Below are 18,583 nucleotides of genomic sequence, written 5' to 3' on the forward strand. Positions count from 1 at the left end.
TAACCCCTGCATATGAACATGAAGACAGATGTATGTGAGGATATGGGTAGCAGGCTTGCTCAAAATTTCTCTGATGGATTGCCTGCACTGATTGATGGAAGATGGACAAATCAATGGTGGGGAAATAGCTGGAAGACTGGATAAATCAATTATGGAAAAATCAGGACCAACACAAATGCATGTGTACAAAACAGCAAGTGATGATGTTATTATTATTATATCAAAGTGATGACTTATTACACAATTCAGCCTCAACCAAAATTTTTTTACAACACATTCATCAGTATTTTGCAAGTCTTGCAGTATTAACAGATGTTACCACAATATTCTGATATAGGAAATATTTTAACACATACTTCATGTCAAATGAAATGCTTTCATAAAATTAATTTAATTTGAATTAAAGAAATTTAATCTGAATAAAAGACATTTTTAAAACTATGTAAAAATTTAAAACACAAGTTATAAATCAAAACAGATACAAATATACATCACCCAAGATATGATATCCTATGATATTCAATAAGCTATGAAAATAAAACATGAAGCAGTATCTTTGTAAATACAGAGAGAATGCTTTCAAACTAATATGAAATGATATTTTTTAAAACAAAAGTCAACTTTATTTTTTTTTAATTTTTTTAACATTTATTTATTTATTTTTGAGAGACACCAAGAGAATTGAGTGGGGGAGGGGCAGAGAGAGAGGGAGACACAGAATCCGACGCAGGCTCTAGGCACTCAGCTGTCAGCACGGAGCTGACACAGGGCTCCAGCTCATGGAGGGCAAGATCATGACCTGAGCTGACGCCGGACACAACCGACTGAGCCACCCAGGCGCCCCAAAAAAGTCAACTCTATTTTTACAGGGCATCCAGAGTTTTCAAATCGGTATTAAAATACTCTTTAAACTTTTATTGTGTGAACAAATAACTTCAAATGACTCTCTCTAGTCCCACTCCAAACAAACAAGAACCAAAGAACAAAAATGCAAATACATACTGCTATGTTTCATCATTCAGTTTTTGTTTTTCAGTTTTTCATAGTTCAAGTACGTATATACAGTATACTTTAATTTTAAACATAAAACTATGGAATAGCAAAATAATTAAGAGGTTGATTTTCTTTTTAATCAAAAGCTCAGGGCAGGATTCCTTTATTTGTTTTTAATTTTTTAATGTTTATTTTATTTTATTTTTTAATGTTTATTTTTGAGACAGAGGGAGACAGAGCACGAGTTGGGGAGAGGCAGAGAGAGAGGGAGACACAGGATCTGAAGCAGGCTCCAGGCTCCGAGCTGTCAGCACAGAGCCTGACATGGGGCTTGAACTCATGGACTGTGAGATCATGACCTGAGCCAAACTCAGTGCTCAACCAACTGAGCCACCCAGGCGCCCCAGGACAGGATTCCTTTAAAGAGTAAGAATCCACACGCAGTAAGAATATGATTCAGTATACCAAAAGTCATTTCACATACATTTTTCCATGAATATCTCACAGTGCAGCTTTCAGAGATGTACTGAAGGAAACGGACAGCAGAAGGAGGAGGGGGACAGTGCAGCCGAAAGAAGTCAAGTACAATACTGGACTTGCTCCCCCTGCACCTGCAGTAAGGTCAGTGGGCTCTTTTGACCAAACAAATGAACAACTTACCAGTTAAGTAATCAGATTTGTTGTGTCAGTGCCAGCTATGGTCTGTTTCGGGAGAGAATTAAGCAAATATGCATAATAGAAATACACCCTAGAAGACCATTTCACATCTTGAAAATCATGATTATTTGTGAATTTCATATTCTAAAGTGATAAGTTCTGCCTCTATCTTGCTTCTCTTTTAGGGTTTAGGGAAATCATCATTTTATTGGATGTTCGGATTATGGTTTCAGAGAGAAAAAGTCGAGAGCTACCGTTACCAACAGATCCATGTACAAAATTAACAACTGTGTTAACTCAAAAACTACTACCTAAAAAAACATCAGTGTCTGCTGAATATTCCAGGTTCCAAGTGGACCAAAGAAAACATCATCCTTATGGAAATAAATAAGGATGTACTTACCAAGCCTCATGCTTAAAGAAAATATGCCAGCTTTATTTACACTTCTCCTATCACTGACCACTCCAGGGAGTATGTAGAAAATTGACTTTTAAATATTCTGATTTTTATGCAGTTTATCCACAGGGCAAATTCTTGACATTCTTTCTGTATTCTCAAAGCCTTGGTGAGCTAAGCACCTTACCTACAGGATGAGACCTTGAGCAATATGAATTCTAGGAAAATTTTCCAATTAATTCGTGAAAAATAATAGGTGAGGAGAGGGAGGAACTCAGCAAAAAGACTCCAGAAAAGTAAAGTGGAAGTCATCCTGCAATCCTTGCCTTTATGACCCTCTCAGCAAAGCCGCAGGCCGTTCTCTACTCTAACGTCTGAAGCAGAAGCAGTGACTATCGCCCGATTTTAATTTAGAAGAGGAGGGCTACCCGTGCTCGCATCTGTTTGGATGACCTCGGGAGGAAGGGATTACAAATCTAGATTTCAAAGAAGGCCACACAGTCCAACTGCATATTCAGATCTGCAGTCTTTAACAGGCTATACTAATTCCAAACAGGTCCCTGAGGAGAGCTCAGATTCTATTTAAATACCCAAATCTGTACCATCACGCTCTATCTCACCACCTGTTTAATTCACGGGGGCAAATAAGAACCTGCCAAAGAACAAATACAAAATGAGTTCAAAGTCCGGGTACCACATAATGTAGAATATTTTATATTCTGTTCTCTCCTCAGATATTATTGTGCTAATTTGACCAGGCAATACGTGACACAAGAAAGAGGGGGAGAAACTGGCTTAATAAAAGCATCACTACTTAGTCTGTCATTCTTCAGGAACTTCCTCAGTTGAACAGAAGCATTGTCTGGAGGATAGTGAGGGAAGACATCCCGTGCGAACCCTAGTGAAGAAGAAAGACTTCTCAGAGCGCAGTACTGTAAAGAGATAATTAAAGCTTTGACAAAATGTGCTTGGGATAAAGGCAGAGGCCTGGAATTAGTCGGATTAAAAGAAAGCTGAAAAGCAACTTAGTAATATACAGCTTTACATAGTGCGGTGATTACTTTTTATTTACTTATTTCCCATCTCTGAAACAAAGAGAAGACAAGATTTTAAGTGAGTAAAGTTGGGCAAAAATAAAGAAGGGTAGGAAAGAGAACGGGTCGCCTGGGTGGCGCAGTCAGTTAAGCATCTGACTGTTGATTTCGGCTCAGGTCATGATCTCACAGTTTGAGCCCCATGTTGGGCTCTGTGCTGACAGGGCTGAGCCTCTTTCTTTCTTTCTCTCTCTCTCTCTCTGTCCCTCTCTCTGCCCCCCCCCCACATGGGCTCGCACGCTCTCTCTCTCTCTTTCCCTCTCTCAAAATAAATAAATAAATAAATAAATATTATTTTTTAAAAAGGAGTATGAAAGACAAGATGGTAAACTAGTCCACAAAAATTGAAGTCCAGAAAGTATATATACTTGTTGGAGGGAAGCTACAAATTGTGCTCTGAGCTTTCAGGAAACCAGATTTTAAAAGGTAATGCATCTGGTCACTATGCATCATGTCCAGAAAATAGAAACAACCTAATTCGGAAGAACAACTATGTCTGTTATTAAGATACAAGATTTCTCTCCTTTTCTCTCTCCCTCTCTCTCTCTCTCTCTCTCTCACTGCCCTCACCTACTGGGGGAGCAGACACTGCAAAATGCACTGCATGGTGCCACCAACACCCCCAAAACCACCACCATAACACGTTTTATAAGATCACTTTATTTATTTATTTTCTTATTTATTTATTTTTAGTTTTTTAATTAATTTATTTTTACTGTTTTTTTCAAAGGCCTCCTTCAGTGTAGGTTAATGGCATGAGGCCTGAGCACAATTCAAGAGTAATTTCACAACGAACTAAAACTGTTAAATTATTTAATAGTGTTCATCTCTGCCGAAAATACATCACCATTATATGTCTATATGTACATATAGACATATACATTTTCATATATATATATGCACACATATGTGCACACATATACACAAACGCACGTATTGTATTTAAAGGTGTTAGGTTAAGAACATGAGTAAAAATTCATTCAGAAACCAGGAGTATAATTGAATGACAGAATGAACTTTTTAAAAGTAAAAAAACCTTAGTGAGGTAAAAACCTTAATAGAAGGTTTAAGGTAAATATTATCCACCACAAGCATTATGACAGTTCAGCAGACCCCTGGATCCTACTCTCTTGTTTTAAACGATCAGTTCTGCAAAACCTGTCTGTATATTCATTTCCAACTTATTGGTGGAAAAAGTCATAAACAGGGTAAACGAGTACTTTTCAGAAGTCTCCCAAGGTGACATTCAAACTAACTACCATTCCATTCAGTCCGGTCAGTTCAACAGCTATTTATTGCATGCCTGTGTGGGAGATGCCTTGGGGGATTCAGAAGTGGACGGACCAGGACCCTACAGAACACGATCTATGGTGTAAGAAAGTATATGAAAGAGATACAGAAATGGAATGGAGGGAAACAACTCTTCCAATATCAAGCAGATTCAAACAAACGAGTGCCTTTAAAAAGGTACAGAAGTTCCCGAGGGTTCTGAGATGGCACATCCTTTTGCGAACTGTGTCACTTGAGATAAAAGCCTATAAGAAACGGCAGATGGACCAATGGAGACGCGTGAGGGAAGAAGGTGAAGGAGGAAAGGAAAAGAGGTAGTAAGTAACACAGCACCTACTCAGGGGAGATCAAGGAGCCTCAACTGGTGAGAGTGTTCAGAAACGGGGTGGGAAGGGAGAGCTGAAACAGTAGGTCCAGGCCACATGATAATGATCTTGGAGGCCATGGTGAAGAGACAGTATTTAATGTGGTAGGAAACCGCTCAAGACTTCAGATCTCATGATCACAGCTGCTGATCAACTCACTAATCTTCATAAATATTCCGCTTCTACAACAGGAAATATCTTTTAGGAAGCAAAAAAAACAGGGACAAAACTAATTGAAAAGAATCCACTTTGTCTACTTCTCTGCAGGCAGAGAAGAAACCTGTTTGGAGCAAATTAGTATCTTCTGTTACTAAGTTTTACTCAAGTACTTTCTACTTGATAAAAATCTGTTTCTGAAGATCAAACTTAACAAATGCACAAACTGTCCTACTTATAATAATTTCAAATCTCTGTGCAGACATCCATGAACTAAAAATCTTATCCATCCTTAGGCTTCAATTTGTATCTGTTCTCTAAAAGAAAAAAAAACTCACATTTTGTGTTTTAAAAAATTTTGTATGGAAACACGAGTCACTGATTTATTAAAAATCAACCTAGAGCTCTTGGGTGGCTCAGTCGGTTGTCAACTCTTGATTTTGGCTCAAGTCATGATCTTGCACTTTGTGAGTTTGAGCCCCTCATCAGTCCCTGCCCTAATAGTGAGAAGCCTGCTTGGGATTCTCTCTCTCCCATTCTCTCTACCCCTCCCCCTCCCAAAATAAAATAAAATAAAATAAAATAAAATAAAATAAAATAAAAGTCAACCTACCATTTGTTCATTAATCTGACCCAGGTCTACTTTATAGAGGATATTCACTTGATTAACCTTCTGTTATAATTTTCTCTTCCAGTATATATGCAAACAGAAAATTTACACTAATGACAGTATGCCTCAACAGAGATACTCTCATACCAAACTCCACAAGTTAGTAACATTTCAAACTAAGTCTTTTAACTCCAACGAAAGCAGAAAATAATAGAAAAATATCCCACTAGAGAAACAACTAGAATAAATGTAAATGACCTGCTAAAAATAAACTATTTCCCTCCAGTACATAGCAATATTAGAAAGTTTAAATAGCAAAAGTTCCCTGGAGTCCTAAACTATTTTTGCTCTCTATATAGTGGTATTGAACTTCCTTGTTGCATTAAGTCACATTTAAGAGTAATAACCAGGCCAAAATAACTCCATAATTTTAGGCCTTTTTTCCCTATTTACATTTTAGAAATCTTCAAGACATTAACACATCTTTCTCCTTTGACACGGTTAATAAACTGTTTTTCACTTATAGGATATAGGAACAAATGTATAACAATACAAAGAAGATTTCCGATTTCTAGAATTTAGAACTATTCTAAGTTTATTTTTCTCTAAATATTGGTGTTGATAAAAACTATTTAATATGGCATATACTTTTCATCTATGTGTAGATTACATTCAATCCTAAAGATAAATTCATTACATAATGAGCTTTTCACTGTAAGAGAGAGATTTGAAAGCTATGTTGTTGAGAATTCCACAATAATTTGCTAGAAACCTCCAGCATTGATACAAAAGAAGGTATTTGAATTTTTCCACTGTACAAATGCACCACAAGAATGTATTCAAAGTATAGATCTTTATGGGGTGCCTGGGTGGCTCAGTTGGTTGTGTCTGACCTCGGCTCAGGTCATGATCTCGCCATTCGTAGGTTTGAGCTCAGCATTGGGCTCTGTGCTGACAGCTCAGAGCGTGGAGCCTGCTTCAGATTCTGTGTCTCCCTCTCTCTCTACCCCTCCCCCACTCATGCTCTGTCTCTCTCTGTCTCTCAAAAGTAAATAAACATTAAAAAAAAATTTTTTTAAGAATAGATCTTTACATGTAGAAGGTGCTATATAAATGTTGAATGAAAAGTTAATTTCAATGAACATGGGAAATAAACACTAATTATTATAAATTGCCACTCATTTACGTGTGGTAAGCTGAAATGTCCAAAACATACTGCGCATAGGAAAAACAAAGTATTGAAGATCATTAATCTGAGAGATTTGGGAAAGAATGGGAATAGGAGAAATTAGCAGTTCCTCTGCCCTCTGGTGGCAATAAAATCAACTGCAGCATTTTCTAAAGTAATACATAATTAAATGTCCCTGTTATGAAATCAGATTTTTTTCTCCTGTGCCAAAATGTCTGTGATAAAAATCCTGATTGCTACATGGCAAATTTCAAGACTGTTGGGCTCTTTAAAATTTTTCCCATAGTGATATTTTAGCATGTTTACAAAGGAAATTATTTTTTCTTCTATTTCATTGCTATATTGTATTTATAGGAAAGAAAATGTAACCATTTAACTCCAAGATTACTCAAAAACTGTATGTAGACTGATATCCAGTAAAGAAGCTACTTCAGTTTGCAATAAATCTCCAAAACACTTACCAAGAAATTTAAAACTATTCATTTTTTACTCAATCCTATAAAAATATGGGTTTCTAGAGTAATTTTCCACCACAGGTACTAGTTTATAATTAGTTTATAATACCTGTACATTTATGTTGGGCAATTTAGGTATTGTATAATCCCCACAGCTTTTAATTATCTGGCCAATTGTAGAGTGAATGTTCACTCATCCTCAATTTGATAACTTAGAAATGTATACATATTCTTTTCTCAGTAACATACCATTAATGAAAGAAGTTCGGAAAAAATAAACATCTGCTGATCTTTTTTTTTTCTTCTGTAAATGCATTATTTACAGAAATTTCAAATAAACAACTTTGGAATCCATTTTGGCATACACGTCTCTCTAACCTCCTTTGGGATGAATTGTTTTCTTTAAGCATTTACTTATTTCATGAATGTGGCCATACCATATCAATATCGTAGGGTAAAAGTCTTAGTGTTTTTTTTCCAACCAATGAAATGTATCAGACAAACAAGATAATCTACTGACGTACCTAGTAAAGAACAAGCTATGTCCATCTATGCAGAACAAAACTATATGTGACCAAGACAAATCAACATCAAGAAAATTGGGGTTTTAAAGTGTTTCACAGTTTTAAAAGCGTTGTCATCATGTTGCCCCCTCCTCCCATCCCACACACCCCTCCAATCATAAATTGGAGCGCAGAGTCAGAATCTGTGCGTTCTCTATAAGAATTTACACCAGGGGCAGAGACAGTGTTTTTAGCTGATTTCTAGGTCTCAGATTGGTGAATTTCATTCAAGGACTTTCTCCAAGATTCACCTCACTTGGAATCCCCAGGTGACCTCGGTAAGCTTCCATCTGCGACTTTCATGCTTGACATTTGCAGACACATGTATACTTTCTGAGGAATCACTAAGCACCACCACCACCACTACCCCAGACTTCAGAATTAAAACAAAACAAAATCTTGATTACGCTCATCAGAAAGTTTGTGTTTTCTTTTTTCCTCCAAGTGTATTTTGTTCATTTCACCTCCTCTCCCAAGTCTAACCTGAGTTCACAAATTTCTGCCAAGGTTCTCTCTGCCTGAGGGGCAGAAAGGGTGAGCAGGCACCCAGTTCTCAGAGGGCAGGGTCGCGGGAGGCACCTGAAACCCCGGCTTAGCTCCCAGCCTGCGAGAGCCAGCGGGTCGCGGGGGGGTGTTGCTACGCCGGCTCCGCGCTGGCCCCGGGGGCGCGGCTCCCGGCTGGACGCGAACCTGGCTGGCAACGACCCGGAGCCACCACAGGGTAGATGCGAAGGCCGGGTCTCCGCGCGGGGGCAATGTCAGGGCACTTGGACGAACCCCGGACGCGTTCAGGCCTGTCTGCGAAGGCGGCCGGCGGAGGACAATGGGGGCAGGCATTGGTCTCCAGAGGCGCGCCCACCCCATTTCTGCCACCGCCTCCCCTCCTCGGCGCCGCGCCGCACCTACCCCGCCCCGCTTCCAGAGCCCGTTCAACCCCAGACTGCGAAAGGGAACTAAGGTGGGGATCGCGTGGGGTAGAAAGGTGCGGCCACAGGAAATTTTCTACAGCTGGGGGGAACCCTGCAATCCCCAGCTGCCACTAACGTCCCCCACCCACGGCCCCCATCACGCACTCGCTTAGTTTATCGCGGCAGCAGAGAAGCAGGAGGAGCCAGAGAGGAGACTTCCCAGAGATGCCAGTTCTGGGAAAGGTATCTACAGAAGGTTTGCTCTTACACACCAGAGCCCTCTCTGGGCGACTTGGGGAGACAGTACCACCCCCTGTCGCTCAGGTGAAGGAAGCCCGAAATCCTCAAGAAAACCTCCAGTCCCCTTCTCTAACCAACCCCCTCCTCTCCATTCGGAAAGCCCAAGTTTACCCCAAAGCAATTGCAATAACTTTCCCAAGGGCAGACAGATGAGGTGGGGGTGGGTTGAGAATGGAGGGGGGAGTGCCAGCGAAATCTTCAGTTGCGCAAAAAAATCAACAAGCTAAAGTGCATCTTACCATTGATTTGGTTTCCAGGCTCCCCTTCAGTGAACTGAAAACGGTCCATTAAAAAGTGGCAAAGTAACACAACTCCTGCAGCGGCCAGGTCTGCCCTCGGGAACCTCGCCATGCCGCCGCCGAGACCTCCCTCCCCCTCCCCGCCAGTCCTTCCCAGGCGCCGGGTGCTTGGAGGCTCCGAGTGGGAATCGGGACGATGGGGACGCTGGGGCCAAGCGCTGCGGACCGGTCTGGCTGAACCTGGAGGCCTTTGTAAATTTCGATGGGATTTCACACTCGGGAGCTGGGAAGAGGAAGGGAGAGCGAGGGGGAGTGCAGTCCTCTCCGGACCTCCGGGTCTCTCTTCGCAACTTGCCACAACACTCGCAGCCCTCACCCCAGACACAGGACACCAACGGCGGGGAGGAAAGGCCACTTGCAGCCGGGGCTCGCAAACTCTCGGTTCCGCACAGGCAGCGCCACCCGGGTGCCCGCAGACAGTGACTTCCGAGCCCCCGCGATATGCTCCACTGGGTTCAAAATAGATCTAATTCCACAGCCAGCGCGGCTGCCTCCTCCAAATCCAAGAGGGCTGTCGGCTCACAAGGAACTTTCCCCAGTGTTGGGATGGCCCTGGCGGGAGGTTTGGGTTTGCGGGAAGGGGGTTAATGTGGGCTGGCGAAACCCCTCCGACAAGTTTTTCTTCTTTTCTTCGCCCTACGCAGGGCGCGCGTCCTTTCTCGCAGCCAGAGGGATGGGCAGCTCTAAAGAGCTGAGCCCAGTGAAGGCTCAGGCTGTAGCAGTCTAAGGTCCGAAGCCAGAAAAAAAAAAAAAAAAAGAGAGAGAGAGAGAAGAAAAAGAAAAAAAAAAGAAAAGAAAAAGAAGGAGGGGGAGGAAGAGGAAGAAGAAAGAAATGGGGGGCGGGGGAGTCAGGCCAAAACCTATCGGGAAAGGGTTCCTCCTGGCTAAGGAGGAGGTGGCCACAAGCCCCGCCGAGCCCCGGGAGTTTGGTGGCGGAGGAGGCGCCGCCGCCGCCGCCGAGCTCCCCCGCGCTTCTGCTCCACACTTTGGGGAGGGAAGGCAGCTTGCAATTTGCCAGATCTGCCGCTGCACCCTCCTCCCTCCTCCCTCCTCCCTCCTCCCTCCCCCCCCCCGCTCCTTCAGGCTTCTCCCACCTTCCTCCCCGAAACCAGCAGCTAGCACCGACCTGTCCAATGGCTGCACTTTCCTCGGGGCTGGCAGTAAAGTCGCCGAGAGATTAAGCCGGAGGAGAAAAGCAAGGGGGAGTGAGAGGGCAACTCCAGCCCTGCGCGCCCCCAGCAGCCTACTGCCCGGAGAGTCAGGAGAGAAGGCGAGAAAGGCGAGCGAGCTAGGAGCCCAGCGCCCCGCTGCACCTCCGCGCCGCCGGGGCGCCATCCTGCACTCGGCTCTTGCCCTTTGCAGCCACACCAGCGGCGCCTTCGCCCACCTGGCCTCCAGGCCTCCTTCGCGCGGGGCTGCGGAGGGTCTTAGCCCCCCGCACGGTACCCAGCAGACACCAGACGCTGGCGGGGTCTCCCTGGGCGCTAAAGGGTTAATTACAGTTCGCCATTCCCGGGAGGACGTTTGTAGCAGTTGGGGTGTGAAGAAAGCAAACCCGAGTGAGTTCTGCTACTGACCCCGAAAAACCCCTTCGGACCCCAGACCCGCGAGACCGGAGGAGGAAGGTAGCGCGCGACAGCGTGGTCCCGCTGCCGCTGCTGCTTTGTAAAGTGTCCGCCGGAGGGAAAGCGAGAGTTTAAAGAAACAGGAGGCCCATTGAATTTCCTACGGGGGCTTTTAACAGGCATTCGCTCCCTAGTTTGGTTTTTGTTTTTTCAGCTCCAGGATGTGCTTCAGCCTTAACCCTTCCCAGCCCTCTCGCTAATTTACATCTTACTTCGCTTAACCTCATTTTAAAGGGACAAATACAAAGAAAAGTGGAAAAGCATTTTGGTTAAAAATACAGATTCTTGACCCAGATTGGCTGGATTGGAATAACACCTCCTCCCACTAAATGGCCAAGCCTCTTCGCAATTGCTCTCATAGTGCCTCAGTTCCTCATCCATCAAATGGGGAGAATTGTGGTAATGCCCTTATAAGGTCGTATTGAACTCAATGAGTTATTACTATAAACTTAATGAATTGAAAACAGTGCCTGTGCAAAGTACATGACTTTATGTCTCTTAAGAGAGACAGGAGAGGGAGGAAGTCCTGAATCACTGGAGAGCTTGCATCAGTGTTCTTAAATTCAAAAGTCTTTCAGTCTATTCTTGCCCACCCTATTCCATGCTCTGAAAAGTTTATGGATGCTATTAATGAGCACTTGTGAAAATGAACAAAAGCAACCTAATTCAAAACGGAGTCAGAGGCGATGAAGGCAAGGGTTCTCACCACATATCACTTTTGCAGCCTACTTCACATACCCCAGCAGTTAGAAGCTTACTTTACTTACCCTAGGAGGATAAGGAAGATTTTCTCCTTGCCCAGAAATAACCTAGAAGAAAAACCACCACCACTTAGCCAATGAGGAGCTGCAACCCTGAACTCTTCCTCTCCTTCAAAACAACCAAATCCCTCTTGTCCTCTCCAAAGGCAAGCCCTTCTCCTTTGTTCTTCAGACTTGCCTATGGTTTGTCATAGCAAGCATGTCCCAAACCACAGTTCCTCTACTATTCCTAAATAAACTTGTCTTTGCTGGTTAAATAACTGGCAATTTCATTTCTAAGACTGACACGCCTTAATTTTGTCACAAAACCCACTGGAAGTGGGTCTGGATAATTAAACTACTCTGCTAATTTGATACAAAAAGAATGGCTCTCCGATGGCTACTTAGCTAGTGAGAAGGGAAACAGGAGGTGTAACATGTTTTCATAATCCAATATTCAGTTTGCTATTTATATCAGAAATATATATGTACACACACACACACACACACATAAACATGTTGTGCATACACACTTTATTATGCCAAGAACCTTGCTCTCTCCTGAGCTTTCTCACAACTTGATCTCGTCACCGTACTTAAGAAATCTGGTTCTTTTATTTCTGCTTAACTGAGAGTTTGTAAGTTCTATGTAACATTACAACAAAATTTGAGTACCTGAGATACTTATCGGTTTAACATCAAGTTGGAAAACAATTTTCTAATTAAAATTTGGTTCTTATTTAATTGATGTTGAGTTTTTTATCTGCATCCCTAGTGAGCTCATTACTTCATAAATCCATGTGGAAAGCTTCCTAAAATGTTCTGCACAACTCCAATTCCCATTACGTGCAAAATTATAAGAAACCTACCAGGAGCCATCTCAGGAAAGCATGACTTCTTTTTAGTCTGGGATATTTCCCTCTACTTCCACAGTTGATTTAAAAAAAGGGGGGGGGGGTGCCTTTTTTTTTTTTTTGAGAACAAAATCCTCTCTCTCCCTAGTATCATTTTGTTCCTTTTATTCTTTATTATTATGTATGCAAATTAGGAGTGTTTATTTTCTTGTTCTTTGTTGTCATCAATGCTTTCTCCTCCTGATTAAAGCTGTATACCTTAAATGGAAGTTTGATGCCAAAAACTGAAAGGAAGCCAAGTGGTAACTATAGTTATAGTTACATATAACTATAATGTAAAGGTTATATATATAACCTTTACATTATAACATTATAACAGTCATTCAGAGTTAAATGGAAAAAGTTGACTGTCCTCATACAATCCTGGCTAATTAAAAGTAGCGTATTTTGTGGCCTAAATGATTTCAGTTTGCAGTATGTTTCACCACAGTATTATTGTCTATTTCAACTTCATGGAGACAAATTAAGGTGTCTTTGTGAAGAAAGGTTCCTTTTCCACCTGACTTGAAAGAGGAGTTCTAATGAGTGAGGCTCATTTCTATTTACTATAGATACAAGAACTGAATTGCTGTTTTTTTTTTACTCACTAGCTTAATGTTAGCTAACCTCTCAAGGAACAAATGAATCAGGAATCTTAAAGGAGTAATACTTGAGTTCTTTGTCCATGACAAAGATCTGGAATTCATAGAACACTCTTCTTTAAAATCTTAAGATCATAGATCAGAATCATTGTCAGCAACATAGAACTTTAAGCAGACCCAAGCTAATGTCTGTATAGATTTCGAATCTGTTTGCAACCCTTCATTTATACCAACCTTCAGGAAGATTTTTTCACATTCCAAGGGCAGTACTATCTGTATAAAGGAGATTACAATTACCCATCTCATCCTACCTCCAACTCTAATCTTGCTATGTTTCCAAGGACCTGTCCTAAATTGAAACTTGGCTAATGAGATACTCAAAAAAATATCATGCTTCCTTGGAAAAAAAACAAGATGCAGCTTAGGCTGTAGAGTACCTACCATTTATTACAATATATTTTTTATTGTTATTTCAGGAAATAGTTTTTGTCCATTTTAATAAGATCTGTTAAAATTTTCTACAAGTCAGTCAGATGAAGGGAAATTGCTATCAGTGGATTGCTTTTACTGAGTCCTAAGCTAATATTATAACCTTTTCCCCTAGGTCTATGGCATTTCCTCTCCCTCCTCATTTGATAGGGCTATTTTTTTTTTGATCTCTGATACAAAATTACAAGACTCATTTGTTCATCTTGGCTGACTTCTGCTCTCAGAATCAACCAGAATTACATTATACTGTTGATGGATATTTCAGCTTTTTTCTCTTTTGTAGTTTTAAGTAAAAATTTTGTGAATAGAGTGTTTCTGGATCAAATGAGCATTAAAAAAAAATCACCTAACAGCTAGTATCACTTTTTTTATAGAAACATTTAACATGAAAGAATACTTAATGCCCTTTCTCCTCATATCAATACTACATTTACTATTTAGATGAAATTAACAACATAATTACATTTTGCTCATTCATAATGAAACAACATACTGCATTAAAATTTCATTCATGTTTATACTGTCTTCCTTCTAAAGTAAATAAGCTAAAGTGTTCTTAATCAGTTAATAGCAAAATACAAAAATATGCAATTTGTAGTAGTAGAAAAGGAACTACTAAATGGGATTATTAAAAATAAGTATTAAAAAGTAGGAGCATCATCTTACATTTCTTTTTAAATAGCAATAATGTGTAATAGAAACATATACCTTATTCATTCAACTGTACTCAAGTATAAGTTAAAATCCTGCATTTTACAAAAAAGGAAAAATGGGCAAGTGTTCAGCAAGCACTTAGTGAATTAACAAATGAAATGAACATGTTAAAGAATATTTTGGGGGCGCCTGGGTGGCGCAGTCGGTTAAGCGTCCGACTTCAGCCAGGTCACGATCTCGCGGTCCGTGAGTTCGAGCCCCGCATCAGGCTCTGGGCTGATGGCTCAGAGCCTGGAGCCTGTTTCCGATTCTGTGTCTCCCTCTCTCTCTGCTCCTTCCCCATTCATGCTCTGTCTCTCTCTGTCCCAAAATAAATAAACGTTGAAAAAAAAAAATTAAAAAAAAAAAAAAAAGAATATTTTGCACAATGTGTAATAATGGAGCACGTGGAAAAGTTCTGAAAATGTTGACTGTTGTGGATGTCGCTGTTAGCCGTATATACTATCCAGAGTTTTCTGAACTGATCAAAGTGTCTGAAGTACGGGAAATCTGTCACCCAAGGGTCAGCCCCACCAGCAGTTGTGCTTCTGTGGAGCCCCTGGTGGAGGCTATATCGCTCCAGCACAGATGACAAGGCTGTTGTGTCTGCTGCTGGAATGCTCAACACCACACATTGCCAGGACCGACCTCTGACTTCAGTCCTGATGCTTTGTTCTGCATTTCCTTTACTTATCTTGCATTCATCTTGTCTTCCTGTCCTATAAATTATCTCTTTTTATTTTCATTTTTACTATATGAATTTTTATTGATATGTAATTCACATAATTTAAGATTAACCCTTTTAGGGGTGACTGGGCAGCCCAGTCAGTTACATCTGACTCTTGATTTCAGCTCAGTGCGTGATCTCACAGTCCTGAGATCAAGCCTTGCGTAGGGCTCAGCGCTAAGCATGGAGCCTGCTTGAGATTCTCTCTCTCCTTCTGCCTCTCCCCTGCTTGCACTCTCTCTCTTTCTCTCAAAAAAAAAAAAAAAAAAAAAAAAAGGATTAACCCTTTTAAAGTTACAGAGGTTTTTAGTATAATCACATTACGAAATCAAAGCAACCATCTAATTCCAGAACATTTTCCTCACCCCCCCCCCCGCCCAAAAAAAAATCATACCCATTAGCAGTCACTCCCTGTTCTCATTTCCTCCACAATGCTTGGCAACCACTAACCTACTCTCTGACTCGATGGATTTTCCTATTCTAAACATTTCACTTAAATGGAATCTACAATATGTGGCCTTTTGTGTCTCACTTCCCTCACTTAGCATGGTTTCAAGGTTCATTCATGTTGTAACATGTATCAGTACTCTCTTCCTTTTTAATGCCAAATAATATTCCATTGAAGGGATCTATGACTTTTTTACATACATCAGTTGATGAATATTTGATCTGTTCCCACTTTATGGATGTTATGAATGATGCTATGAACATCCATGTACTATTATTGCAATTTGTAGGGACTATTGTATAGTACAATTTGTAATATTATTACAATTTGCTCCAGCTCTTACATTAAGGTCTTTGATCCATCCTGATTAAATATTTGTATACAGTGTAAGGAAGGGGGCTAAAATTATTCTTTTGAATATGGGTAAATAATTGCCTCAGCTATTTGTTGACAAGGGTATTGTTTTCTCATTGAATGAACTTGGCATCATTGTTGAAAATCGGTTGGCCATAAATACGTGGAGTTTGTATCTTGACTCTCAATTCTATCCCATTAATCTATATGCCTAGCCTAGTGCCAGTACCAAACTGTTTTGGTTACTGTGCAAAAATGGTAGTTGGAATTCTAGTAGGGATTACATTTAATCTGTAAATTAATTTGGAGACAACTGCCATTTTGACAATATCAAATCTTGTAATCCATTTACATGGGATGTTTTTCCCCTCTTTCAAAATTGTTCTGAAGTTTCAGTGTATTTGACCTTGCACTTATTTGCTATATTTATTCCTAAGTGTTTCATTATTTTGCTACTATTATGAATGACATTGTTTTCTTAATTTCACTTCTAAAGTGTTCATGGCTAATATATTAGTTTCCCAGGCAGCCAAAACAAAATTGCTACAGACTGGGTGGCTCAAACAACATAAATTGATTTCCTCACAGTTCTGGAAATGAGAAGTCCAAGATCAACATGTCAGCAGGTTTCATTTTCTCTCAGGCCTCTCTCTCCTTGGCTTGCAGCTAGCCATGTTCCGTACCCTCATATGGTCTTTGGTCCATGCAAGTACATCCCTAGTTTCTCTCCGTGTGTCCAAATACCCTCTTCTTATGAAGACACTAGTCAGACTGGATAAGGGCCAGGGGTGCCCGGCTGGCTCAGTCAGTACAGCATGTGACTCTTATCTCCAGGTATAAGTTAGACTCCTCTTAAGGTGTCGAGATTATTTAAAAATAAAATCTTAAAAAAAAAAAAACAACTGGATAAGGGCCTACCCTCCAGGCCTCATTTTAACATTAATATCCTTTTTAAAGGACCTATCTCCAAATATAGTCACATTCTGAAATACGGGGATTAGTATTTCAACATATGCATTGAGGAAGGGGATACAATTCAGCCAATAACAGCTAGTATATAGCAATAGAAATGATACTTGCTTATTGTTTCTTTATCCTGCAACCAACCTTGCTCAACTCATTAATTAGCTCTAATAGTTTTTTTTTTAATGTGTGTATATTTTTTTTTAGAGTTTTCTATATGTAATATCATTCTATCAGCAAATATAGTTTGACATCTTCCTTTCCCAAATGAATGCCTTTTATTTTCTTGCCTAGTTACCCATGCTAGAATCTCCAGAATATGGAGTAGAAACGTTGAGTGGGCACCTTGTCTTGTTTTTAATCTTAGAGAGAAAGCTTTAGTTCTTTCACCAGTATATGTTATGCTAATTGCAGGTTGTTCATTGATGCCCTTTATCAAGTTGAGCAAGATACCTTCTATTCCAGTTTTTCTTTTATTATGAATAGGTCCTAGATTTTGTCAAATTCCTTTTTCTGTATTTGTTGATATGACTATGCATTTGTTCCCTTTGTTCTATTGGTATAACACTGCTTACTTTTTGTAAGTTGAACAAAACTTGCATTCATGAGATAAATTCCACTTAGTAATGGGATATACTACTTTTACTAAGATTCTGTAATCAATTTTCTAGTATTTTGAGGATTATTGTAACCATATTCCTAAGGGATATTGGTCTGTATTTTCTTTGTTTTGTGTGGTCTTTTTCTCATTTAGTATCAGGAAAAAAATGAACTCATAGAATGAGTTAGGAAGTTCTCCCTCTCCTATTTTTCACAAAGTTTGAAGAAGTGTTATTAAGTTTTGAAACACTTGGTTGATTGCACCAATGAAGCTACCTGAGTCTGGGTTTTTCTTTGTGTAAAGTTATTTTGATTAATAATTCAATGTTCATAAGGGAAGGGAAGCAAACATAATATAAAAACAGGGAGGGGGACAAAATAGAAGAGACTCTTAAACATGGAGAACAGAGGTTTACTAGAGGGGTTGTGGGAGGAGGGATGGGCTAAATGGGTAAGGGGCATTAAGGAATCTACTCCTGAAATCATTGTTGCACTATATGCTAACTAATTTGGATGTAAATTAAAAAACTAAAATTAAAATTATTTCTGTAAGTTGGGTGGTAATGTCCACTTTTTAATTGCTGATATTAATAACAAATCTTTTATTACTGGTCAATGGAGCTAAAGGTTTGTCAATTTTGATCATCAAAAAAGAAACTTTTGGTTTTGTTCATTTTCTCTATTTTTCTCTACATTTAATATTTTTTCATTTATTTCCTTCTAATATTTATTATTTACTTCATTCTGTTTCCTTTGGGTTTAATGTACTTTCTTTCTCTAATTTCCTATGGTAGAAAGTTAGATAATTGATTTTTGGTATTTTTTCAGCTTATTGAGATATACTGACATGTAACATTGTGTAAATTTAAGATGTACAGTGTGATGATCTAAGAATATACTGAGAAATGTTGGGTATGTCATACCCAATGATGAGTATCTTCCTCATTTCACCTAACCCTCAGTTCCTGGCAATGACCACTCTACTCTGTTTCATGAGTTTGACTTTTTAAAATTCCACAAATAAGCAGAATCATACATTATTTGTATTATTCTCTGACTTCTATCACTTTTATCACTTAGCATAATGCCCTCAAGTTTCATCTATGTTGTTGCAAATGATGAGATGTTCTTCTTAAGACTGTATGATATTCCATTGTGTGTGTGTGTGTGTGT

General features: G+C 40.0%; 1 protein-coding gene and 1 pseudogene across 2 annotated transcripts in view; both read right to left on the reverse strand.

Moving 5' to 3' along the window:
- PLXDC2 (plexin domain containing 2) overlaps positions 1 to 9,727 on the reverse strand; it is a 451,622-nt gene extending 441,895 nt beyond the window's left edge. Inside the window, exon 1 of the mRNA XM_025930088.2 lies at positions 9,217 to 9,727. Within this exon, the coding sequence (XP_025785873.2) occupies positions 9,217 to 9,328 (112 nt within the window). The 5' untranslated portion in view covers positions 9,329 to 9,727. The remainder of the gene's footprint in view (positions 1 to 9,216) is intronic.
- Positions 9,589 to 10,966, reverse strand: LOC147579489 (uncharacterized; annotated as a pseudogene). Its single transcript, XR_015253999.1, has 2 exons — positions 10,403 to 10,966; positions 9,589 to 9,999 (listed from the first exon to the last, which is right to left on the reverse strand). The product of XR_015253999.1 is annotated as an uncharacterized LOC147579489 (transcript).
- Between the last annotated feature and the right edge of the window lie 7,617 nt (positions 10,967 to 18,583).

Source organism: Puma concolor, chromosome B4 (assembly GCF_028749965.1).
Source record: "Puma concolor isolate L17-30 chromosome B4, mPumCon1.1.hap2, whole genome shotgun sequence".
NCBI classification, from domain to species: domain Eukaryota; kingdom Metazoa; phylum Chordata; class Mammalia; order Carnivora; family Felidae; genus Puma; species Puma concolor.